This window comes from Terrapene carolina, unplaced genomic scaffold, assembly GCF_002925995.2.
Source record: "Terrapene carolina triunguis isolate 2854851 unplaced genomic scaffold, T_m_triunguis-2.0 Scaffold193, whole genome shotgun sequence".
In the NCBI taxonomy this organism is placed as follows: domain Eukaryota; kingdom Metazoa; phylum Chordata; order Testudines; family Emydidae; genus Terrapene; species Terrapene triunguis.
Genome location: NW_020664544.1, coordinates 6059305 through 6085329, shown reverse-complemented (window position 1 = coordinate 6085329; position 26025 = coordinate 6059305). Strand labels below are relative to the sequence as shown.

Below are 26025 nucleotides of genomic sequence, written 5' to 3'. Positions count from 1 at the left end.
TTATTGGACAGCACCTACCATGATCGGGGTTCCTTTACACTACTGTGATGTGGATAATTAAAATACCTTATTTGAGTTGAGAATTTTCCTTGTGGTTCTGAAAAGTACTTCTATCCATTCATGCAAGAGCTGAAATTCTTAGTGCTCTGTGTCCCCCGGAGGTGACACTGAGAGCATTCTACATCATGGTGATTAAAGGGATTTTCTAGTACACTTACTATCCTTTTATAATTAGGTAAGAGATTGTGTATTCTCAATGCTGCAGTGTTGTTCTTAAAAATATTTAAGGTGGGTGTTTTAAAAGCTACCACAAAAAGAAAAGGGCCCTGCTTGAAAGCCAGCCCTTACTGCTGTCAGAGAGTCCAGGTGTGCAATACAGTTGAGGTGCATAATGATACCTCATGATTCTATAGACAGCTTTAGTTGTGGCAGCAGAAGACAAAGCACTAAGTTAATATGGATAGGGAGGAATCCTGTACCTACTTGCTCCAGTTTTTAAACTTGATTAGCTGCCACAGTCAGTCCCTCGGATTCACTTTATTACTGGAGCACCTCGAAGCTCCAACCGAGATCACAGATTTAGGGCCTCATTTTGCTAGACTCTGTACAGATGCATGGTGTGAGACCATATCTGCCTACGGAACTTACAATCTAGGTGGAGGAGACAGGGGTGGGAGAAAGGCAACGTTACTGAGTGAGAGCTTCGGTGACCATGAATGTCTGAATTTTTGCCAGCACTAATGTTCTTGGAAGGCAAAGTAACCTTTGGGTGACCCAGGGGAGGCTCCATTTCTGAAGTGCCTACTTTTTAGAGAGTGGGTGCTCAGTGCTTTCTGAAAACCAGGGCCCTTGAAGATGCCTTCCACAGCAGGCCCTCAAAATCACTAGCCACTTCTCTCTTTGTACTGCAGTAGCACCTGGAAGTCCCAGCTTTGACTGGCCCTTTAGGGTGCTAGGCACTGCCCAGGAAAGTCTCTGCTAAGCCTTTGTTCTGAGAGTGTTTGCTCACAAAACCCTGTGATCTGAACCTCTGCATTATCTAAATCCCTTCCTCATCTCTCATGTATCTCATGTGGGGGGACAAGGAAAATCCAGAGGTGCGGATAATAGAGAAGAGACCCCTGGCAGGCCTCGGAGGAGGATGCAGCTGTGCTCCCAGCTGTGAGGGAGGCCACGTTGCTGCTGAATGGCTCCTGCCACAGTGCAGGAATCCTCCGCAGCCCTGCTGTCACGGGAGCGAGTGAGCGGGGCCGATCCCTGTAGGCGCATGGTGCAGGGAAGGCTGCAGTCCTGGGGCGGCAGAGTACTGGCCAGGGGGTTCTGCTCTGTCCTGCATCTTCCGCCTGCAGGGATCAGGAACCCTCTACAGCACCAATGTCATGGGAGTGAGTGAGCGGGGCAGAGCAGAGACCCCTGGCCTAGACTGCAAGGAGGCCACCATGTGGAAGGCTGCTGAATGACTCCTGCCCTCTCAATTATCCCAATTCCCGAGGGGCCAAATCAAATCCGAGTCCTCCATGCTGTTCAGATAACCGGGAGTATACTGCAGAGAGTCCAGTGAGGCATCTGTGATAGTGTGAGGCATGCAGATCTGTTACGTCCATGCCTTGAATCCTATCAACACCCACCCATCCACTCCTCAGCATCGCTGACCTCTTTGTTTCTCCTAAGAATGGAGATAAACACACAGGTGCAGTATAATTTTTTTTTTTTTTGCTTTATTTTTAAAAATGAAACAGTGGAGTAAAGCGGTTTGTGGCAAAACCTAGCTGGAAGAAAAATGGAGCCCGCGTCCATCCACAATCACAACTCCAGATCTGAGCCAACTAACCTGCCTCACAAAAGTACAAGGTAAAGAACATGGAGCAGAAGGGGAAGGGGGAGTAGAGAGAAAATAAACAATCAACCGAAGGGAGGAAAAATATCATTACAGTCAAGTACAACTTTTCGATGAATAGTCTGAAATTGCATTGGATCAGTGACTGGGGTGCAGGGGGAAAGCAGCACACGCTTGTTTGAAGAAATCAATCAGGTGGACTAGCTATTCCCCGTGTCCCCCAATATCAGGCATGAGGGAGTACAGAACAACATGGCAGCTGACTGGGGATTTCAAAACCAGGATAACTGCAATATGGATTAGTTCTACCTCTCTATCTGCACATCTGTGTATTGAACTGTCCTAAGCTTCAGATGATCATGTAAGACGTCACTTTAGTCACACAAGCCATTCCTGTTTGGTTGTTACTCTTATAATCCAGCCCTGATTGCTTTATCGTTAACCCACGCTGACCACTGGTAAAAGCGAATCATCCAGATTTCACACCACCTAAAAATACTTCCCCACTTTAAAGGGATACCATCTGGGGTGCAAAGGGGCTGCAAAAAGCAATGGGGGCTGAATGGCAATTGAATGCCAGTCTATGTGAAAGCGACCAGTCATCACACGAACAAAGCGTCCGCTGAGACAGAGGCGCGGAGAGAAGTTGTACGGCTGACAGAAGTAAATATCAAAGTTAAAAAGAAAAAAAAAAAAGTAATGGAATATTGAGCATTTAAAAAAAATTAGTCACAACTGAACAATTTAGCACTGCTGAGGTTTGGAACTTTTACAACTAATGAACACATTAAAGTGAAAAGAAATCCATAAATTCTATTTTTTTTTTAAAAGAACATTTTTTCTTTGGAAAAAGAGAGTAATTTTTTCCTCTACACTACAGCATGTGGAGTTGCCACTACCTATTTTATTCTATTGTCACTAAGAGGTAGATAAACAAAGATGAATTGGTTATATATAAGGTCATGTCCCCTTGTTTGACATGCAGTGAAGCTAACGTACTCCATGGGCACTGGCTGTTTAAGGAATAGCTGGGGGCTTCACATGGGGGAGGAGTGGGTTTAATCAAGGTTTTGTAGTTCACTGGAACAGATCTGATTAAAGGGACAGTGTCAGATTTTTATTTATTTTTTTAAAGGGGGGAGAAATTCATCCTTAAAGCCAGTGGAGTTTATCTTGGGATGAATTGGGTGCATCTTTAAAAAGCATAATTTCCTTAACTCTTTTAACACACACTAAATAATTTTGTAAAGACCAGCTCTGCCCCGCTTTATAGGCCGTTTAGTCCTATTAATTTCCCAGTATGTTAAACTAAAGCGATTTTCGCTAAGAATCTAAGTTGTGTTCCATTAATGATTTACTTTATGCACTGTGGTCTGTTTGGCTGCTGTTTAGAATTAATTTAATTTTTCAGTTCCTTCCCCACCGGCACACTTGCTACTGTTTTCAGGTGATGAAATACAAATTTCTACTGGAATCTTTAATTTAAAGAAGTATCTGTGGAAACAGTTCTAGTTTGGCCAAATATTGCTTTTTGGGTCATAAAACCAACAGTGTGAGCCTGGGTTCACCTGACACCATCTCTTTAATCGTTCACTGTTGAAGATCACCGCTCCTTTAACTGGTACACTGCACAGTTTACACCCTACCCGCTGCCTTTGGGAATGGGGACGATCACCTCTGTGGTGAGACGGCGTTGGGCTTTTTCTCCCCTCCCACAGGCCAGTTTCAAAAGCGGCCCAGCTTTGCCCGCCGCCGCTCCTGCCGTGTCACAAACAGACCACGTGTCCGAGAGGTATTAATCTTGAACAAATATTTTAAAAATTCTGTAATGTACAATAAAGCAGCAGGGTTCAAATGCATATTTAAATTAGGGATGGGCTGACTTTTAAAGGGTTCTGATTATCACCCTTCCGCCCGGATGTCTATCTGAACCTCAGGGGCCCGCATGGCATCATGGCCAGTATGTCCTACTCTCCCCAGGCCCTGGCTCCCTCAAACCTGCTGTGTCATTTTGATTCAGCAGGCTACTCCACCTTCTCTTACCAGGTCTCTTCTAGGGAGTGGAGGGGTGGCACCTTCTCCCTCCTTCCTAGTATTCCTTCAGAGGAGAGCCTCAGCCCTACCTCTGATGCAGCAGGAGCCAAAGGATCAGCCGCTGGGTTTGTCTTAACCGCCACAGCACTGGATTTCAGAGGTTCTGGAGTGCCCGGGAGGGGGGGGGGCAAAATCTCCATGAGGTTGGCGGGATCTGATGTACATTGACTGGTCTCTTATATTTTACGGTGATGGGATAATCATCGCCCTCCAGAGAGGCTCCCATTGCACCAAAGCAGGCTTCCTACTCAGACTCCTAGAAACGAGACGCCAACAGTGGAAAAGGAGGAGCCATCATCTATTCTCCTGCTCCACCCGCAAGAAGATCCCACACTGACCAGGAGGGGTAATAAACTGCCCAACCACTCCTTCTCCCTCCAGGAAACCTACCACTGCGGAGGATGGAGGGAGACCCTTCTCTGAGCTTTCAGGAAAGGTTCTGTTCAGGGCTTATTTCTGAGGCTGGGCAAAGCTGCAGGGTGGATACGCCCATCCTCTCCCATCTATCATTCAAATCTTATTGTAAGGTTTGAGGTAGTTTGCACATGTAAATTTCAAGCTTGCAGCACCTGCATGTTCTCAGGAATAAAATGATTCCAGAGCCTCTCGCTTATTTCATTCGCTCTGTATTTTACAAACTATGACTTAAAAAAAAGAGGGGGGGGGGTGGCAGGTCCGATTCAGCCGAATCACGGTGAATTTCTTTCTTCCTAAACAATACTGTAAGGGCCTGATCCGAAGCCCACTGCAGTCTTTATTGACTGCCAATGGGTTTTGGATCAGAACCTAAGGCTGGGATTTCCAAAGGAGTTAGGCATCCGGGACAATATTTTCAAAAGTCACTCACCTTGACACTGGAAAGGGCCTGATTTTAAGATAGGGCTGAGCTCCTGCCTTCTGAAAACTGGGACTCCTTTAAGATGTCCCAGCTTGGACACCCAGTAATTGCAGCATCTAAAAAATTGCAAGTCGCTTCTGACAATTTTGGCCCTCAATTCCCTAGCAAAACCCCAGCTGAAATTAACAGTAGCACTGCTGATATGTTCACAGGCCAACTGATTTGTTCATTCCTTCCAGACCGGTCTCGAGAAGAGAGTGAATTAGAGTTTCAAAAACATTATCTGTGCCCTCTCAGGAGCATACGTGTTTCACAGGATCGCACCGATTTCATTCAAAAGAAAAAAAAAAAAAGAAAAAAAAAAATAAACCTCTCGGTTACTATATGCTTTAAAAAAAGAAGAAAGTTCAAAAAAACCTAAAAAAAGCCTATGAGGTGTGTACCATTTCAAGGGAACAGTAAAGCAGATCCTATAATTAAAAAAAAAAAATTAATTTAAAAAATGTCTTCAACTGTCTCATACCAAGTCTGCGTTTCTGATATTTTTTTCCCCCAGAATCTAAAAATAATCAAAATATTTGGAGCTAAACGTTAAAAAAAGACTTTTCTGGTACTATATTACTAATGTTTACTGGTTTTTTTCCTTGCTAAAAAACCAAAATCTAATGCCCAGGAAACATAAAACGTAGCTTAAAGGCAGTTTCTTTTTAATATTTACACTGAATTTTAGTCTATTTTAACTCCTTAAAAACCTTCCAAGTATGTCAATTTGGTTAGGTTGCAATTATCACTGCCAGCAAAGGAGCGTATCATCTGCCATAGCTACTGAACCATAGCCATGTGTTTTTAATTGCCGAGAAAGCGTTCAGAGCTCAGAAGAGAAAAATACTGTGCATGCTGGTTTAGTCATTTTTGCCCCTTGCTGAACGGCATGACAAGATTATGATAGCACTAGGTAGGTGAACCCAAAACTATAGTGTTGTTTTAGTTCCTCCTAATAATAATACTTTGCACTCTATATGACACTGAGGATTGCAAAGTGCTTGAAAAAGAGTAATTTGTTAATCCTCACAACAGCCCTGTGAGGTAGGTATCATTATACCCATTCCACAGATGGGTAAACTGAGGCACAGAGAAGTGGATTTTTTTTTTTTTTTTGGCCCCAGGTCACAAAGCAAGTCAGTGACAGTGCTGGGCACAGAACCCTGTCTTCTAGCCACTAGACTGCACTGCTTCCCTAATTTAAATTCTACACCTTGGAGCTACCTAATGCATTAGAGCCTCCCCCGTCCTCCAGAATGAACCCAGATTCTGTCCCACTTTTTATTCCCCTCAAGTTTAAAACCCAGGGAACATTTTCAAACCCTTTGAAAAGGATCTACAGCAACCAAACCAACCAAATTCACGCTTAGTCAAGGAAATGTGCATGCGTGAGAAACTCTGCTGCTTCTGCTATCATAAAAATGAGGCGCCAACTCAGAAGAGAGGAGATATTTCTCTGCTCCTCACCCTGTCCAAAGCCAGCCCTGGCTCTACAGAGGATGATGCTCCTGGTAATACTTCCCTTCTGATTTCAAACCTAAAGATCCTGCCACTTAACAAGGGTTTGCCTCCAGGGCTTCTGGTGCCTGTTGAACTTTAATAGGCCTGTTGAGGGATTGTTCATGTTTCTTTTTAATTCTTGGTGGACTAGAAATGTATTTGCATCATCAGATCCCTTTTACTTGTTATTCATTTAGGCCTGGGTCAAAGCTCAGTCAAGTCTCCTTCCATTGACTTCACTGGGCTTTGCAGCTGGTCCATACAAAGGGCTCCTTGCATAACACTGTAGTCTAGGCTGGTGCCAGAGAAATACAGTAGGTGCCAGGCCTGTTGCTTACTGGGAATAACTTCACTGATACTCAAAGCCACTCGGCTATGCAGAGTTCTGCACTGGGAGACCTAGCTCTCTCTGACTCCTTAAACAGGTGCCTAAGTCCCATCAAAGTCAACAGGACTTAAGCCTGTGTAAGTGCTTTCCTGAATCAGGGCCTCAGGGAGGAGATAAGTGATTTGTGTAAGTCCACAGAGTAGAAACAGAATTCAGACTCAGGATAGCCTAGCTCCCTGGCCTGTCCAGAAACTACTAGGCAATGCTGCCTTCCTTAATGGTTATTTCTAAAGCATTGATCCCAGCAGCCTCTTAGCTCCAGAATAATCACAACTGATCTTAAAAGAAACCAGGGGTAACAAAGATGCCCCCTTGAACACATAGAAACAGTATTAAAACGGTGCAATGCTTCTAAACATTTTACGGGGTTAGGCCTCTATTATGGAAAACACCAGAGGTTTCCACTGTATAATCAAACTCTGGGTAAGTGGCAGGACCCCCTCAATAGAACACTGCAACAATCAGATTTACAGCACTGTGGGTTTGTTTGTTTTTTCTCTCGATGATACAGTTTGAACCAGTTATCAAAAATGCTTGCTGTTGGAAAATACAATTCACCGATGTCTGAATAAACTGTTCTGTGGAAGTCTGTAAAAAGTAGAGAGCCAGAGATTTAAAGAAGTAGGAAACCGTTTTTCATAGGACAAGATGACAAATGCAGTTAAAAGAAAAAAAAAAATCAAATCAACTGCATCAACTTGAAATCTATTCCACGTCTTTCCTACCACGTGTCTTGTAACTTTCTGTCCTCAGAGGAGACAGGTGCAAGGAGTCAGAAATGAAGGCTTTGACTACCCCAACTTCCAGTGGTAAGAAGCAGAATTAGTATCCTGCTTTCTCCTCACTCGCGCTTTGGAACGTGTCACCCACTCAAGGGGGATTTTTAACTCTCGCTTCGTTTGTTTGACATTCCCTGTCTCTACAGAAAAAGGGTCATTACTTCTTTAAAGCTGCATACATTTAGGGGCTTGATCCAGCGTTCTTCACGCACCACTGAGTTTTGGGGGCACGGGACGCAGGGTCAGCCTCTTTAGAATTGATTTTACCACCACAGATCTTTTAACATGACATTCTAAAAAAAGGGTTAATTCCTGCAGGTACAATAAAAAAGTAGCAAGATGTGATTAAAAATGTGAACCTTTCTAATAGCGATAGCTGGGTTCACATCTCTCTCTCTCTATTTTTTTTTCCTTGCTGTCTGCATGTACAAAATTTCGGCTCCCATTTCTCTCTCTCTCTCTTTTTAATTATTTGTTTATCCTCGGTAAAACTGAGGCAATCTCTGTAAAATACTTAAAGCATCATAGTGGAGAAGATGGTCTGACGCTGCCTATTTAGATACAAGAGGCCGATCCATTTGGGTTGGTTAGTGAAGTATTTGGACTACTTGGAATTACCACAGCGGGCCAATTCGTGAAACATACCAGTCAGCCCCTCCGCATGCCATATTTCATTGCTGATTTATATGGCTAATAATGATTGCTTGATAGCAAATCCATTCTACTCTCTTGACTTTTCGTGAAATGTTTCTAATCTAAGGCTCTTTAACAGTTTGGGTACCTGATGGAGTTGGGTTAAGCATGGACTTTATTCCAATGGCTAGTTTAAAAAAAAAAAAAATCCAATCAAAAAGTTGGTGGGTTCTAACCCTCAAAATCCTAGATGAATTTCTACAGCCAATCACTCTTGCATCACAGTGAAATGAACCACCCCGCTTTAAGAGGCCAAAAATCAGCTGCTGTCATCTTTTCCACTATGTCTGAAATTTCTGTCGTTCTCAATAGAGAGCTCATAACACTTGGTTACCTGCACATAACTCCTGGCTCATAAGAAATTATGAAACGTAACTTCTCTTTTCATTAAAAAAATAAAATATTCAAGACTATCAGCTTTTATATAAAATATCAGCAAGCCCCAAAAACAAAACAAAAAACAATGGCTGAGGTAACTTCATACCTTGAGGTAGCTTTTTTTTTTTCCTTTTCTTTTCTTACTTTTTTTTTTTCCTTGTTGCTAAAACACACAGCAATACCTGACTTTCCCCACATCTTCTTGTTGTTGCAATGTTTAAAGGACAGTAACTGCTTGTATGTTCCCTTTATCAAAACCAGCAAGCATTCCTGCAGCGGCGTAACCCAAATTCAAAGATGGTCATAACTCAGGCTACGTCTACACTATGCGATGGCAGCTTATGTAGCCAGACCTGGGCTAGCATCGATCTAACTAGCATGATGAAAAATAGCAATGAAGATAGGGGGCCGTGGACTTCAGTGTGGTCCCCCTCGGTATGTACTTGCATTGCTAGCCCGTGCCGCTGAATCTTCACTGCTATTTTTAGCGGTGCTAGCTAGCGTGGGCATGCCAAACCATGCTGCAATCACACCTCTGATTGCAGCGTAGCTATACCCTAAGCAAGATGTACAAAGGAATGCACCGGCAGAACAAAAGGTCTGGTCTCCCCTACAAAAACAAATCAATGCAAGGGTGGTTCCCGGCTCGCTTCTCAGAGCCTAGATAGATCGTCAAATTCCAATAGCCCACCCATCCTCTGGCTACACCGGCAGAGTGTGTTCTCAGTTATACTCTGCTTCTCCCAATTCTCCACTGCCCTGCACTTTGTGAAGACTCTTACGTCAGGGCAGAATGAGCGTAAAACGCTACCAGATCAGAGCGGCCGCATTGATGCGGTTGCACAAGGGCGTAAGGCAACGGAATACCAGGCCCGCTGACTCCCGGGGAATTAACTCTGCTTGTACACCGGCGTTACGGAGCGCAGAGCTGTAAACTTTGAGTTAAACAACAGACTTCAATGGAGCTTCTCTGGATTTACCCTGGAGTCACAGAGAGCAGGAGCTCACCCCTATAAATCCTCCTGCTTCTCCTGAAGTCACTTCCACCTGACTTCAGGCGCTGCTTTCAGCTCATATGCCAGCTTGAGGGATCCATGCCTAGGGAAGACGAGACCTTGCCCTGCGTCTAAGATGCCATCACAGCAGTTACTGTCCCTTCCAAATACTCATATAAAAATCATTAAAATATATTTAAAATATAAAAATCCACATAAGAGTGACTGGATTCAGTAACCATATTACATTCTTTTGACGTATATATTTGGTTTTGTCTCATGAAAAGAAGGTATTTTTTACTGCAGAAAAGTTTTGCTTGCGGGTTTACGTTTTTTTTTTGTTTTTTTTAATGTGCCAAATTTCAGGAATTCCCCCACCACCTAGAGAGAATAAAGGGAAAAGTAAAAGACAAATAACCCCAGGAGAGTGTATTTGAATTGGGATCCTCGTTCCTAGTTAGCTTATAAACCTTCCCTGGGTGTTTTCAAAGATTCTATCCTTTTCTGTTTAGGCTGCAATTTTCAGAGGCCAGTGGGAATTGGGTGCTCAAATCCCATTGGATGCCTGCTGTCTGCCGTGAGGTGAGCAGGTGCCTGATGATGATAATAATAATAATACCTAGATTTTATCATCAGTAGATGTCAAAGCATTTACAAAAGGAGGTAAGCATCATTATCCCCATTTGTAGATGGGGAAACTGAGGCATAAACACTTCCCCAAGGTTACCCACCAGGCTACTTGCAGAGTGGGGAATAGAACAAGAGTTCTCACCCTTTTTCTTTCTGAGGCCCCCCTCAACATGCTATAAAAACTCCACGGCCCACCTGTGCCACAACAAATGTTTTTCTGCATATGAAATCCAGGGCCGGTGTTAGGGGGTAGCAAGCAGGGCAGTTGCCCGGGGCCCCACACGGCCCCATGAAGCTAAGTTGCTCAGGCTTCGGCTTCAGCCCCACGTGGTGGGACTTCGGCTTTCTGCCCTCGGCCCCAGCAAGTCTAACGCTGGCCCTGCTGGGCAGACACCCTGAAACCTGCTCGCTGCCCCCTAGAGGACCCCGGATCCCTGGTTGAGAACTGCTGGAATAGAATACAAGTGTCCTGTCTTAGTGCAGTGAACTATCCACTAGACAGCACTGCCTCCCAGGCATGAGCCTGTCAATTCATTTCTATAGGAGCTTGCAGTTTTTGGCCTCTCTTGAGGTGTGAAGCCCTGCCTTCACAGAATCACAGGGTTGGAAGGGACCTCAGGAGGTCATCTAGTCCAACCCCCTGCTCAAAGCAGGACCAATCCCCAGATAGATTTTTGCTCTAGATCCCTAAATGGGCCCCTCAAGGATTGAACTCACAACCCTGGGTTTAGCAGGCCAATGCTCAAACCACTGAGCTATCTTCAGTTGGACACCTGACACTCTCAGGGTTGATTAAAAATCCTGGCCTTAGTTTTTTTTTTAAATAAGATGATTATTAAATAGAGGAAGATTTAATCATGTTTCCTACAAAGTAATTTTTTTGGGTGGGGGGTGTCATTGTTTAAAAGAGGGAAGGACCAAAACTTTTTTCCTCGGGTGATTTCATTCTTGTGAATAGCGTCACTTGGTAGGATGGGGCGTCGTGCCTGGTTCTTTCCAGTGCTGATCACCCAGAAGGGTTACTGTTTAGGTTTGCCTGTGCTAGGGTTAGCCTTGGCATTTCTCCCCAATTCTGCAATCATTTCATAGGCTTAGTTTAAAAAAAAAAAAGTCATCCTGGAAAATATAGCTGCTCTCCTGTCTTATAAGGCTTTGCAAAGTCATTGCACTGAGTTTGGTACACAATGGAAGAGAGTTCTCTCTCCTCCATCACGTTCTCGGATGTTCTAAGACTGATCAGTGCAGGGTTCCGGTGTTATCCGAGTCCATTTTGTTCTAAAACCTTCACCCACGCTAGATTTTACTGCGAATGGGAGTAGGAACCATCCTATCTGTTGGAATTTCTAAAATCAGCACTAAGAAAAGTTACTTTGCTCTAAGAATTTTTTTCTGTTTGTTTTTAATCGGTCTCATTTCTACGTGTAACGTGGTGGCCAGAAAGCAGCACCCTGGAACTCTTCTACGAAGGGTATGATGCCACCACAAGTTTGGGGTGGACTGGCCCACAAAAGTCAACTTAAATGAGCATCTATGTTGCATCTGCTGCAGTGCAGGGGGGTAGGAGGGGATGGACTGTTTCCAATTTTAATTGCTACGCACTAGATTCACTGCAGCGCTGCGGCAAGGGATGGTGGAACCTCCATTGCTAGGCGCTGGCCAATCACAGCAGCAAGAGGGTGTTGGGGGTGACACACACCGCAGCACATGTTGCTTCATTTAAGCAGCCTTTGCGACATATAGATTGTTTAGCTAATTGATCCAGTTTTTTTTTGTTTTTTTTTTTTTTTAAATGTAGGCATCTACCTTGGAAGCCAATCAAACTGCCTTTTAATCTCAATCTGGTCATGAAAAGTTATCATCTGTCTACGGTAACTGATTCCCAGCCACTCTTAAACCCGGCATCGACTCATTCATTTTCCAATTTTTGTCACAGTCGTTGCGTGCTAGCTGCTCTTATTTCCTCCGCGCTTGCGTCTGGCCGCTCTGTCCCTTCTGATGCTGCTGTTTCACCTGGGCCAGGATATCGCGTATCTTGCGCTGCGCCATCTGGGGGAAGAGGAGCCGCGGCGGAGTTAGCAATAGGCAGTGCGGTCTCATGCTCAGAGGGCGAGACTGGGCGTTAGAAGATCTTGCCTCGGTGCACTTCATCGCTCTCCGCCCCACCTTTTGTCTCTTTAGACTAGTGGTTCTCAAACGGTGAGTCGGGACCCCAAAGTGAGTGGCAACCCTGTTTTAATGGGGTCACCAGGGCTGGCGTTGCTGGAGCCCAGGGCTGAAGCCTGAGCCCAAGACTCACCACTTGGGACCAAAGCCCGAGGGCTTCAGCCCTGGGTGTCAGGGCTCAGGTTACAGGCCCCCCGCCTGGGATGAAACCCTGGGGCTTTCCCCCCCCCGTCCAGGGCAGCGGGGCTCAGGTGGGCTCAGGCTTCAGTCCCCCGGCCTGGGGTCATGTCGTAATTTTTGTTGTCAGAAGGGGGTCCTGGTACAATGAAGTCTGAGAACCCCTGATCTGCACTGTAAGTTCTGGGGCAGAGCGGGGACTGTCTCTCACTCTACATCTGTACAGCCCCTAGCACAATAGGGCGCTGATCCTGGCTGCTACAGCTGTACAGCAGGAGAGAGAGAGCGAGTGGTGGTTGCAGTTTGGAACATAATATACTTTAGTCCAGTGGTCTCCAACCTTTTTACGCCCAAGATCACTTTTTGAATTTAAGGGCAACCCAGGATCTACCCCACCCCTTCCCTGAGGCCCCGCCCCTTTCCCAAAGCCCCGCCCCACTCACTCCATTCCCCCCCCCCCATCGCTCGCTCTCCCCCACCCTCGCTCACTTTCACTGGGTTGAGGCAGGGGGTTGGGGTTCAGGAGGGGGTGCGGGCTCTGGGCTAGCTCTTTAGGGCTGAGACCACATCCAGCCGGTTGGTTGCACAGTGCCCGGCACAAGGGGGCCTCTCCTATTACAATATTAAATAAACAAGTCTAGTAAAAATTCTCGCCCTTTCATTGGCGCCTTCCACCGGAGGATCTCCAAAGCACTTTACAACCTTTACTGAACTAAGCCTCAAAAAACTCTGCAGCTAGGTTTCATTATCTCTGTTTTACACATGGGGAACCTGAGGCACAGAGGGGGAAAACGACCTGCCCATGGTCACACAAGGAGTTAGTGGCAGAGAAAGAACGAGAACTCGGGGGTCCTGCGAAGGTGATAACTGATGTCAATTCATTTTTTTAGGAACTTGTCTCTTTTAGTCTTAGCCTCTCTTGAGGCTCAGGGGTTCCCTCTGCTGGTGGTAGGTTACTTCAATTGTAGGACCACGGACTACCCTGTCCTCTCCCCTCAGTGATGGTGCATGCACAGATACAAACACACAACTGCAGGCAGCTAGCAGGACTTTACAAGTTCCCATCTGCCTTCTGTGTTCTCTCCTCTTCCCCTTCTCCCTCCCAGCACAAGCCCTGCACAGGGAGAGATTCTGTTCTCCATACCTGGCTGGCATAGAAGTGTCCAATGATTTTTACAATGACTTGCTCGTTCTCATCAGGCGTCTGGTCCCGCGGCACCACCACCTCTGCTGCCGTCAGGTTCTGCAGCTCATTGACCTACAGGAAAGCGTCAGAGCCCACTCGGTTACTGCACCATTTCAGGAAGAAGAATTTAAAAAAAAAAGAAAAGAAACCTGCCCCCCCAGATTTTGCATTTCTCCAGTTGGCAAAATAATAAATAATAATAATAATAATAAAAATCACTCCCACCCACCACCTGGAGCTCAGACTGCATGAGAGCCGCCCTCCTCACAGGGGGACGGTAACTAGGACTAGCTTGGGACATCAAGGATGCTCACAGACCAGCTCCACCGAGAGCCTCCTCTCTGCCTTGATACTTGTCCAGGGGAGCAGCAATAGCCCCGCCTCCTCTATGGCCCCGCCCTTGCTCCACCCTCTCCTGTGGGTTACCAGCTATTTCTTCCTTGCTCCTAACCTGTCCCTCCTGCCTTCCACACTGGTATGTGGGCCAAGGGAGGAGCTGGCAGTGGGAGAACAATCCCCTGCCAGGTCAGCAGAGGAGCTGGGAAACAGAAGCACCAGTAAAAACCCCCTCCAAGCAATAGTCTTGACCCAGGTCTGCCTCATAGCATCCCCTCCTCTCCTCCCTCAGTGACGGCTTCCTAGCCATGACAGCCAATCCTCAAAAGCTTCCACACTTGGGGATGAACCAGCCTCCCAACCCTGTCTCCCTGCAGCCCTGATTCCCTTTCTCCTTGCTTTCACTTACAGTTTTGCCTCCTTTGCCGATAACTCTCCCTGCGGCTGAGGCAGGGACCCTAATGTGCGTCTCCAGCTTCACTTCTTCTTTAGGCCCAAAAAAGTTTTCCTCCTTGAGTTTGCCATAAATTCGTCCTTGTGCCTGTGGGAGGGGGTGGGGAAAGTGGTTAAACTCCGCCTGTGATCTCTGGATCCGAGTTAGTACTTCTCCTGGGGCTTTCTCCCCCTCTGGCCTCAGGGCACAAAGTTATTGATGGGGCCAGACCAACCTGAGCTCCGGTCTCCTTGCACTATTGCTAGAACAGCAACTGGGAGATAAGCCGTGTTGATACAGTCATGCAGCTCTCTAAGGCTGGGGGTTCTCAACTGGGTGGGCAAATAGGTGTCAGGGGTCTTGAATGGGAGCGGGAATCCCACTAAATAAAATGGGATCCCAGTAAGGAAATGTCTGAGAACCACTGCTTTAAGGGACATTTAAAAAAAAAAAAGGCCCCGGGAAACAAAATACTAAGCTGCCCAGATACCATGGTGATGGGTGCCCATGTAAAAGAGGGAGCAACACTACATTCAGGAATGCCAGTCCCAGGATGCATGCCCACCCAGATTTCCTACCCGTTTCTACATAGAGTCATAGAAGTGTAGGGCTGGAAGGGACCTTGAGCGGTCATGTAGTCCAGCCCGCTTCGCTGAGGCAGGACCAAGTGAACCTAAACCATCCCTGACTGGTGTCTGTCCAACCTATTCTTAGAACCCTCCAGTGATGGGGGTTCCACAGCCGCCCTAGGTTCCCTCTTCCAGTGCTTAATCACCCTTATCATTAGAAAGTTTTTCTTAATATCTAACCTAAATCTCCCGGGCTGCAGATTAAGTCCATTACTTCTTGTCTTACCTTCAGTGGACACGGAGAACAAATGATCACAGTCCTCTTTGTAACCTATTTGAAGACTGTTATCAGTCCCCCCCACCCCTTCTTTTCTCAAGACTAAACATGCCCCATTGTTTTAACCTTTCCTCATAGGTCAAGTTTGTTAAAGCTTTTACCATTTTGGTTGCTCTCTTCCGGATCCTCTTTGTAAGAAAGAGACCCCAGTGAAGAAACATCTGCTCACAGTGGCTTTGTTCAGTATGGACCAAAGCAAACTAAGAAACCAGGGGCTAGCTCCCCGTTCTATCTTTGAAAAATCAACCCCCAATGCTGATTAATCCTTAATTAACAATCATAATGGGAGCCTATTGATTTCATCCTTATTCAGATCGATAGAACTTTTTCCATAAGGGGGAAGGGCCCTGGGAGGCGAAGTGACTTGCCCAAGGTCATACAGCAAGTTAGCGGCGGGGCCGGGAATCGAACCCAGGTCCGCTAGCTAACTACCATGCCTGTGCTCTGGCCACTGGATCATGCTGCCTCAGAGAAAAGACACGTTATACAGTACGCTCAAAAAATAAATAATTATATCTAGCGCTGGGTGGATCCATCGCATCTCTATCACTGGGCTTCGGCCTTGTCTGCGCTGGGATTTTAGGCTCTCGTTTAGGTGATCCGTATTATGGGCCACCCCTAGCGGGCGGTTTGCACGGGTGTTTCAAGATGGGGAGAGCTGCACTGGTGAATATCACATGGGCACTAGGCAGCTACCCCCTGGGCTAAAATTCTCATGCAGACAAGGCCGGTGGGGATCGTAGTAATGGAGGAAGGAACCTTGAACTGAGCTTCTGGCGGTCCAGTGATTATAACCATGCGCACTTTGGAATCCGGTGTCTCGGGTGGCGCGATCTGAAAGGGAGAAGGGAGACAATTTTAACACAGGAGAGGGAAGCATCAGGGGGGCAGGTGGTTTCCTCCCCGCCCCATGCCGTGCTTGCTGTTGTTATTCTATCCTTTCCACTGCGTTAAACAAACTGGAACGGGGGGAGATCCCAGCCTTGAGAGCACCAAGCACGCTGGGCGAGCCATGCTAGCGAATTCCCGCCCGGATATAAAATCATGGTAGGATTGGGGAGGGAAGGGCGGGGTTCTGAACTGAGTCGCCTCCAGAGTTATCCAGCTGAAGGGGCATAAGGGAGAGCTGTCGTTGAAAGTCTAATTGGAAAAAAAAATCGCTGGGAATTATACTTAAGCCAGGCAGGACTGGGTCACTAATTGGCTACTAAGCCTTTGTTCCCCTTCTATAGGCTGCCACACAATAGAGACTGCAACCCATTGTCATCTGGTGGCTCTCCAGAGATCTAAGTGCAATGAGTCTGCCAGGTCTCAGCCCGGCTCCTAGCCGACAAAGTGTCCACATCACAGAAATCACCACCATTGTCGACATTAATCGACTCCATTCATGTCGGCGGGACTCAGCCGAGGCCAAGGACCGGATGGGTGGTGGGGACTGAAAACGAAGGCACCGTGTGCACTGCGGGAAGCATGTAGTGGTGCTGCATCTGTTGTGGGGAGAAACCTTCAGAGCTGCCGGCCCAGCTCTTTTCCCCGTCAGCAGTAAAAGTACGGCCAGTTGTTTGCTCAGAGCTAACCTGTCGGAAGGGCTAATCGGGATCACCAGACCATTGGCCGCCTGCCTTGCAGCCGGTTGCATTTTACTCACTAAAGGGAAATACCGTATGTGGCTGCAGCAAAGCCGCCTTGGGAAGGCTACCTTGATGGAGGCGCTCGCAAATCTGGAGAGCTGTTTAATGTGCTGTCCTTTCTTGCCGATGATCGCGCCGACTGCCTGCGCGGGGATGAAGACGTGCACCGTCTCTTGCTCTGGGGGCTGCCAGCAGAATGCTCAGTATTACCGTTAAGGGTCAAATTAAATCGGACGGATCCAAACAAAGCAAACTCCTAACGTAGCGAGCACAACGCCGGTGGGGCTGCTAGATGGGCAGTGTCCCCCCTCAGGATCCACGGACCGTCTGCAGTGAGTCAAAGCCACAGACAGACAGACACCCTGGGTGACAGCAGGGATCAAGCCCGGGACCTTCAACAGCGAGGGTCTACTCCTGCAAGGTGCAGGGCTGACAGCGTACAGCACCTTCCGGGAGGAGAACGAACCACGAATTAGTAGCGGACTCGTGTCTGTGCCGGTCGCCACTAGAGGGAGACACAATCACAGACACTCAGCCCGTGATTTGCGCTTCGGAAGAGCTGGATCCATACGGTCATTTCCCTGATGGCAGGGAGACCAGGGCACCAGGGGCTGCTGGTCCTTCATGTTTCCTTTTGGGGGGGGGGGGGGGGGTCTGCATTTCATCACATGTCCCAGCTGTGCCGCAGCCAACTCGAGCTGTGTTACAAGGAAAGCCCAGAGGCCAAACACACCTGTTTCGTCCCTTTTCGAAGGAGATCTCCAGACTGGGCACCTGAGCTACAAGGGAGTCTATCTGGAGTTCAACCCACGTCTCAGATAGGAGCCCTCCAAATTCTGGGCCTGTAAAACCAGGTAACCCAAGCCCGTCTCTGTGTACAATAAAACCAGGCCAGGATCACAGACACAGGGCTTGGGGAATTATCATCTGAGCAGCTAGCCAGAGCACGTCCAGTCCCGTTCCCCCCCTCCCCAGCCCCCAGGATGGCCACGTTCCTAGGTGCCTAGGAGACGCTCTCCCTAAACAAGCGGGATTGAGTCAAGAACCATGGCATCGGCCTACCATGAAGGAGTTATATGGCGCTGCCCCGGAGATGCTGCTTGGAGGCGGCGGCACCGCGTTAGAAGAAGCCGGGAAGAGTCCGACAGCAGCCAAGTTAAGGCCGGGGATCAGATGAGACTGTAGCTGAGAGAATGAGAGACAGGGATAAGACGGGGAGGGAAACAGAGGCACGTTGTTATTGGGATCACAGCAGCAACTACGGTGGCCCCCAACTGAGATCAGAGCCCCATCGGGCTAGACGCCATCCATGTTACTCTGCGCCCTGTGGGGGGGGAAGGGGAGGAGCGCGGGCGTGGGCATCAGGGACTGAACCCGGGAGTGGAACAAGCTGCCAGGGGCGGCTGGGAGACGGTTTGCCATCCGCTGGAAGAGAGGGTGGTGACACGCCAGGCTCACCCATGCTGCCGATGCCAGCACTGCTCGGTGCACACACCCGGTTTTCTCCCCAGTGGCAGGCGGCTCCTCGGCGCCACGGCCAGGGGAGAGAGGCACCGAGCCTTGGTGTCCCAAGGGGGGGAAGGGGGAAATGGCCCTCTTTGATACTCACGCTCATGGCAGCCACGTCATTTTCGTAAGCTTCCCTCACTTTCTTCATGATCTCCTGCTCGGCTTTGCAGCAGTTCTCGATGGAGCCCTTCACCGTGATCGTCCTTTCAGGGTTGTAGAGAGTCAGATCCTGCAAACTGGAAGTGGGGGGGAGCCATCAGAGAGAGAGAGAGAGAGAGAGAAAGTGTGCCGCTGGCAGCCCCGCACCCTGATTCGTTGTCACCACGGCACAGCAACACCCGCACGGATCTGATGCAACATCCAGGGCTTTGTGACTATCCTTATGCATTGACCCAGGGCCTTCAAAGCTAAGAGCGGGAGCTGCTACTGCTTGAGCTTAAGAGCCACAGCTCCCTAGATGGGGCTGCAACAGACTCACATCCTCTGTGAATCGGTACCGCTGCGCGACACACACACACACGCCAGTGAGCTACAGTTGCGTGCGCAGAGAAATGAACCCTTTGGGACTCAGATCTCCAAGAGAAGTTAAGGGAGCCTGAATCAAACAGGTGTCCCACTCGACGTGTGCTCCCCCACTCCTGTTCTTCCCCCCACCCCCAAATTCTGCTGCTTCCGCCCGTGTGTAGGTATCAGGAGCACCGCCAGCTTTTCTGCTGCCCGAGGCGGCGGAAGGTCCCGCCCCGAAATGCCGCCCCCCACAGAGGCGGCGGAAGGTCCCGCCGCCAAAATACCGCCGCGGTCGCCGCCCCCCAAATTGTAGTGTCCTAGGCGACCGCCTAGGTCGCCTAACGGGTTGCGCCGGCCCTGGTAGGTCTTGCCACACCCTTTGTTTATAGCGCTCCCATGTGAATGCAGCAACTCTACTTACGGGGTCCGTCAGCTTCACAACCCCCTTCTCCCACAGGAGGGGAGAGATCTCTCCCCCCGGACACGGCCCTTATTCTGGTACTGCTAGGCCCCACTTCCCCTCCCCCCCTCCCTCCCCAGTTCCTTCCTGGTTTCCTCTTCTACCCCACCAGGCCAGGTCTACACTTAAAAGTTAGGTTGACCCAGGTACATCCTCAGGGGTGTGAAAAAGCCACCTCCTGAGCAACACAGTTAAGCCAACCTAATCCCCGACATAGGCAGCACTAGGTGGCTGGAAGAATTCATCCATTCCCATAGCCACCGCCTCCCGGGGACGCGGATTCACTACAGCGACGGGACGGGTTCTCTCATCGCTGCAGAAAGGGTCTACAGTGCAGCACTGGCACTGTAGTAGTGTAAGTGTAGACACAGCCCCAGTGAATGGGGTAATTAGCTCTCCTCAGCCCAGGCTGATCTGGTAATTAGCCCCTCCTTTCCTCACTCAGGCCGTCTCTGAGGGAAACTAACTGGAGTCCCAGGGACCAGAGCGCTGGGTCACCTGCTGGTTCTTAGCAGTCTGTCACAGTTGGGTGACAAATTCTCTTCGGCTCCTTTAAACCTCCCCCCCCAGCCTAAAAGCTCTGCTCGGGCATGTTTCGGGGGGGGGGGGGGGGGGGGGGGGGGGGGGGGGGGGGGGGGAGAGAGAGAGACTTACGACGAGATGGTGATTTTCGTCTCCGTGTCCTGTTCCACCTTCTTCAGGTTCCGCCCCTCTTTGCCGATCAGCCGCCCCACAAAGTTATTATGGGCCAGGATCTTCAAGGGAACCTCGTCAGCTCTTGAGAAAGGGGAAAGGGAATGAAAACCCCCAGTGGCAGAGGTGGGGAGTGGGTGTGGCTGAGTGGGGACTTGCTAGGCCCATGGGGTAAGATCCTTTGGGAACCAGCTGAGTATATTCAAGCAGCCCATTGGCTGCATCGCCAGCACAGAATCAGGGAGTCACAATCAGGCCCCTGATGGCCCCCATGCTTCCAAGGTGCCAAACGGACCTCACATGGGGGAAGAGTCAAGACCTCCCATTCGGTTTCCTGTCAAGGCTAGTTTTCTAACGTACTGAAACTGACATCTAAAGTGTGGGGGGTATCAGGCTGGGAACTGCCTTTCCCCCAGCATCCAGTTGCCTGAAGGGGCGGACCTGGGTAGTTTTGCAGGATCTCAGGTGGGTGGCCAAAAAGCATGGGGGCCGCAGTGCCTGTGGACAAGTCCAGCCCTGAGCTGTTACCCTCTTTCCTGGACAGGGCCTCTTCAGAAGTGTTTCAAGCCCCATGAGCTAAATCCATTGGCCCCTGCAACATCCTCTAGGGAAAGCCCCCCACTTCCAAAGGTGCTACTAAGACATCACAGTGCAGTGAGTCCACAAAGGGAGAGCAGAGGGGGGATGAGACCTCCTGAGTACAGCCAGGAAGCTGAAAGCCTTACGTCTTGGTGTCTTTTGCCTCCTTCTGCATAATCTCCAAGATCATCTTGCAGGCCGCGGAGCAGCCCTCGGGGGTGGAATGGATGCTGATGGCTTTCTCCGCTGCTCCCGCGTTCTCCTTCCTGTGCACGTCGATTCTGCGTGGGCACAAAACACACAATAGTGAAACACACGCACATGGGGCATTCTGCTCCGTGACCTTTGAATGGCTTGAAGGCTGATCTTGCTCCAAATCTGAGCCCTCTCTTGAGGGCAGCCCAGAACTGGGTCAAGAACAGCAAAGTGCAGGGTTCACTCAATAACAGGCTGGCCTGGAACATGTGCTTGGGGCAGTACGGATCAGATGTTAGACTCTGAATTCTTAGACTCCACGGCTGTCTTGGAGAAAGGGGTAATGGGAACCAACGGCTGGAAGTTAAAGCCAGGCAAATTCAACTTAGATATAAGGCACCGATTTTTAACCAGCGAGGGTGGAACAAACCACCAAGGGAAGAGGTAGCTTCTCCATCCCTGGATGTCTTCAGATCAAGCCCGGAGGTCTTTACGGAAGACGTGCTTTAGTCAAACCCGCTCAATGCAGGAGTAACTTGGTGAAATTCTCTAGCCTGGGCTAGACAGGAGATCTGACTAGACGATCTAACGATCCCTTCTGGCTTTAAAAATCTATGGTTCTGAATGGGAGACCCAGTCTGATTCAGAACACTGCAGGGAGCAGGGTGGGACCCCAGTTACAACCAGATGTCCTAGGAGAGGGGAAAGAAATGGGACGGTTCAGCCAGCACAGCCCACATCTGTAGGTGGGTGGCAGTGGGGAAGAGCTGTTTGTCTCGGTCTCCATTTGCTAAGGGATGGAGGAGACAGATGCAGCCTGGGTGGGGATAACAGAGGACTGGAGGCTCTGGGGTAATTCTTACAACTTAATAATACCAGTCCTTCTCCCCCCATGAAAAATCCAGCCCCTTACACCCACACGGCCAATGCTCTGAACTCCTCCCCACGACAGCGGGCAAAGCAGCCCTTTCAGACTAGGGACAGGGGACGGATGGACAGGGAGGCAGGCGGGAAGAGAAGGCGGGACTCACTTGGACTGCGTCTGCTTGGTGATGTTGCGGATGGTGGCCCCCTCCTTGCCGATGATGGCCCCCACGTACTGCGTGGGCACCAGGAGTCGGAGTGGGATGTCCACCGGCTGCTGCTTTACGGGCGCTCCTGCAGCGACGGGCGAGCCCTGCCTGGGGGCCCCCCGTGTGCCGAAGCCGCCCCGCCGCCCGTTCTCAGGCCCCTGCATGGACTGTTCGTCGGGGATGTAGGAGACTTTCAGTGCATGGTTTTCCAGCTGGTGCCCATTCAGTTTCATGATCGCCCTGGTGTAGAGAGAGAGGAAGAACATCCCAGGTTATGTCCCTTCTCTGCCTCTTCTGGCCATTCATTCCCTGCTGTATCAGGTGTGACGTTCAGAGATCACCCAGTGCAAAAGGTGTTTGCAAAAGCGTTGCTTTATTCCAGTGTCCGGTTCCAACTGGCTGGGCATAACAATATGACCTTCATAGCCCCCTGCCCAGACTCTCTGTCTGGGAAGTTCAGCCCTTAAAGTCACAGACCCCAACACCACAGAAGGCACCAGAACTCACGGAAGTCAGGCCATCACTTGGCTTTGTAAGTGGATGAGGGGGTCTTTAAGTTGATCATTCTGGCTTGAGGACTATATCAATCCAAGTTATGGAATGAGAACACAAAATGGCCAGATTAATTCCTGGTATAACCCCCCCTCCCACCTCCCACACACTGAAGCTGCCCCACGGATGAATTCTGGCCAATTTTTTAATCGATTTCTCTCGTGTTAAAAAGCTGGCTGCAGTTTCACAAAGCTACCAATAGATGGCACTACCCGCATAAGCAAGAACCATCCATGCTACAACCCCATCTATCCAACTCTCATTCAGTGTCCCACTTTACCCAGTTAACCTGACCCCCAGTGTATCCAAAAAGTCTTTGATACTCCAACCCCCGTGAAATGTGGGATGACCAGACTTCCCGAAATTATCAGGACTGTCCTGACATTAGGGGTTTGTCTTATATAGGCAACTATACCCCCGAAAAAAGTGTCCCAATTTTTCGCACTTGCTATCTGCTCACCCTAGTGAAACGTCCCCTAAAAATGGCGCCGTACCAGATGCGTATGGTTCCTTATACATGTTAAATGCCGTACAGTGGGAGAATTTGCTGAGCTCAGACTGTTTGGATTATGAGAAAGAAGATAAGGAAGTGACCCGATTACAGGCTATAAGGACCTTTGTGGGGAGAAGATATCAGGTACTAAAGGGTGGAGAATGGCATAACAAGAACTAGCAATCTCGAAGTTAAAGCCAGGCAAGTTCAACTTAGAAATAATGCACAGAATTTTTAACACGGAGGGTGATTAAGCAATGGAACAAACTATCCAGGGAAGAGGTCGATTCTCCATCTTTTGCGGTCTTTGGATCACGACTGGATGCATTTATGGAAGATGAGATTTAGCCAGACACAAGTTAGTAGGCTTTACCATAGGGGTAACCAGATGACATTCTATGCCCTGTGTTATATAGGAGGTCTGACGAGTTGATCTAAAGATCCCTTCTGGGCTTTAAATCTATGAACTCCTCCTGTTTCAACTTAAATTTAAAATGGTCTGAATCAATCACTCTCTTTTAGGGCTTCTGAGAGAACCGATCTTTGGGGTACCTTCGCAAAAGGGAAATTTAATCTGTGCAGCAGCAAGATCCCAATTCACGTCACATCAACAAGCCATTCAGAATCGGAATCATCCTTGTGCAAAACGATCAAGTTGCGTTTGGCTGTCGTTTCATCAGGGACCGAGGTGTGCAATTTAAAACTCATTCACACCATAGATTTTTCCCTCACTCTCGCAATCTTTGGCATATTTGTAAAGCCCCAGCTCCTGGAGTCCTGTGATTAGATAAGGAATCTCAGCTTTCTTTCAAATAAGTACGTTTCGAGCCCTTGTGATTGCACAGAAAAGCTTGAATACCTGACCTGAGTGCCCCTAAAGACTCAGAAACCAGGAGGCAAAGAAAAAGAACCTCAAATGTTTTAAAGAGGCTCATGATATTTAATCCAAACTCATGATTTTGGGTGGAGGGAGGGGCTGCCACTTGATTTTTGAATGCTTGGGGTTGGCCAAGCCATTTTCTACAAAATCCTGTAGGGGCCGGGATGGGGAAGGCTTTCTGTTTGGACAAAAGCAACTCCCTCCTTCGTCACCCTTAAAAGAGCACGAGGCATAGGGGCAGATTAATTTCACTTACTGTCTGGTCTGCTCCCGGTTTGAATAGGTGACGTTGACGACGGCCGTCTCGCTGTCTGTGTTCACTTCGAGCAAAACACACATGAATTAGTGGGAATGGTGCAGAAGGGCAATCGGTTTGAGGGCTGCTTTTTAAATAAAATGACTTACATTTAAAAATTAAGAACCCCCCAGATCCTTTTTCCAGTTAGGCCCAGATCGTCTCCTAAGTCCCATTGACTTCAATGCCTAAAAATGTGGGAGGATCTGGGCCATACTGCCAACCAGCTATGGCATTTGACTGCTCAGTTCAAGCAGTAGTGGCCCACGATTTCAGTTCTAGCGATCTTGGGTTGAATCCCCGAACCTACCATAGAGGACTTATCATACAAACTCCTTAATAGGGATTTGAACCCCCGGGGACTGCTGACGCTTGGGACAAGCTGGCCCAGGTGGGGGAGGGTGGGAAGGAGGGGAATGATATTTAACATGTATCCAGCCAATATACCAAGGTGTAAAGCTAGAGGAGAGATTGGCATCTGTGGCCCATTCAATCCTTGACACCTCTGCTGGTTCTTGTTCTTTGATCATGCATCCTACACCCTGGAGACCTGACCACTGGGAAGAGAGATGCCCAACCCGACTCTACAAAGGACATCGAAGAGCCGTCATTACTTCAAGGAGTTTTAGTCACTACCAGATTTGAACCAGAAGGGAAAGGGTTAGGGTTATGGTTAGAGTTAGGGTTTCAAGCCCGGAGGTCTTTATGGAAGATGTGCATCAGTCAAACCCGCTCAATGCAGGATTAACCTGGGTGAGTTACTCCCTACCCATTCCCCCTTTCCTCCCCACATGTCCTGTTACAGGTTGAGGATTTGCCAGGAACATGACAAGATTCCGAAAGCGACTGGGCGTGTATATGGGTAACAAGAATATCCACAGTTGTAACATCTGGGAGGGAATATTAAACTTCCTGCTTTAGGGCTGTAGCCCTAAAGCTCTATTAGAGACCAGGCAGAGACCGAATATAGGGGGCAGATTATCCCACTTCTGCCTACAGTGGGGCTCTTACCTCTTCCTCTGAAGCATCTGGTACTGGCCACTTTCAGACAAGAAACTAGACTAGATGGACCTTGGTTCTGATCCAGTCTGGCAAGTCCAGACTTTGGATCAGCCCCAAAAATCTTTCCTAGCACGCCATCATAGGGAAAGTGAATGGGAGTTACACAAGAGTACAGAGGAGACAATGACAACCCATTGGTCAGATGCACAGAGTTAAATTTGCCCCCGGTCAGAGGATCAACCCAAAGCCTATGAATATGTGATCCTCTGCACAGGATTAAATTTCACCCTCTATGAAATAAATGAGCAAAGAAGCCTTTACTTCCCAACAGCTTTTAAACCGAATTCTATTGACTCCGGAAAAAGTTAGTGTCTAATAATCTAACCAAACACGCACACACTTGCACACTTTCTTACCTTGTTCACAATTTTCTACAGTACCATACTGAGCTAGCAAACCATCCAACACCTATAAAAGGAAGGGGAAACTACATTACATGGGTGCATATGACCAGACCTGGAAGATAAAACAAATCTTCAATCAAACCCAGTTTCTCGTGATCAGACAGCCTAGCTTTGGCAGTTCTAGAACATGTGTGGAGAAGGCATTGGACTGGGAGTCAGAAGACTTGGATTCTAGTCCTGGCTCAACCCCTGGCTTGCTGCATGACCTTGGGCAAGTCATTTCCCCTCTCTGTGTGTCAGTTTCCCCTCTCACCCTGTGTCTGTCTAGATGGCAAGCAGGGACTGTTTGTACAGCCCCTAGCACAATGGTTGCCCAA

General features: G+C 48.5%; 1 protein-coding gene across 1 annotated transcript in view; it reads right to left on the bottom strand.

Moving 5' to 3' along the window:
* Positions 1-10905: 10905 nt before the first annotated feature.
* The window catches only part of IGF2BP1 (insulin like growth factor 2 mRNA binding protein 1), a 55557-nt gene continuing 40437 nt past the window's right edge, over positions 10906-26025 (bottom strand). The window contains exons 4-15 of the mRNA XM_024204784.3: positions 25661-25712; positions 24204-24267; positions 21981-22262; positions 20901-21035; positions 20137-20259; positions 18616-18751; positions 18069-18191; positions 17075-17191; positions 16135-16209; positions 14446-14577; positions 13659-13772; positions 10906-12220 (exon numbers count right to left, since the gene is read on the bottom strand). Coding sequence (XP_024060552.1) covers positions 12128-12220; positions 13659-13772; positions 14446-14577; positions 16135-16209; positions 17075-17191; positions 18069-18191; positions 18616-18751; positions 20137-20259; positions 20901-21035; positions 21981-22262; positions 24204-24267; positions 25661-25712 — 1446 coding nt within the window. The 3' untranslated portion in view covers positions 10906-12127. The remainder of the gene's footprint in view (positions 12221-13658; positions 13773-14445; positions 14578-16134; positions 16210-17074; positions 17192-18068; positions 18192-18615; positions 18752-20136; positions 20260-20900; positions 21036-21980; positions 22263-24203; positions 24268-25660; positions 25713-26025) is intronic.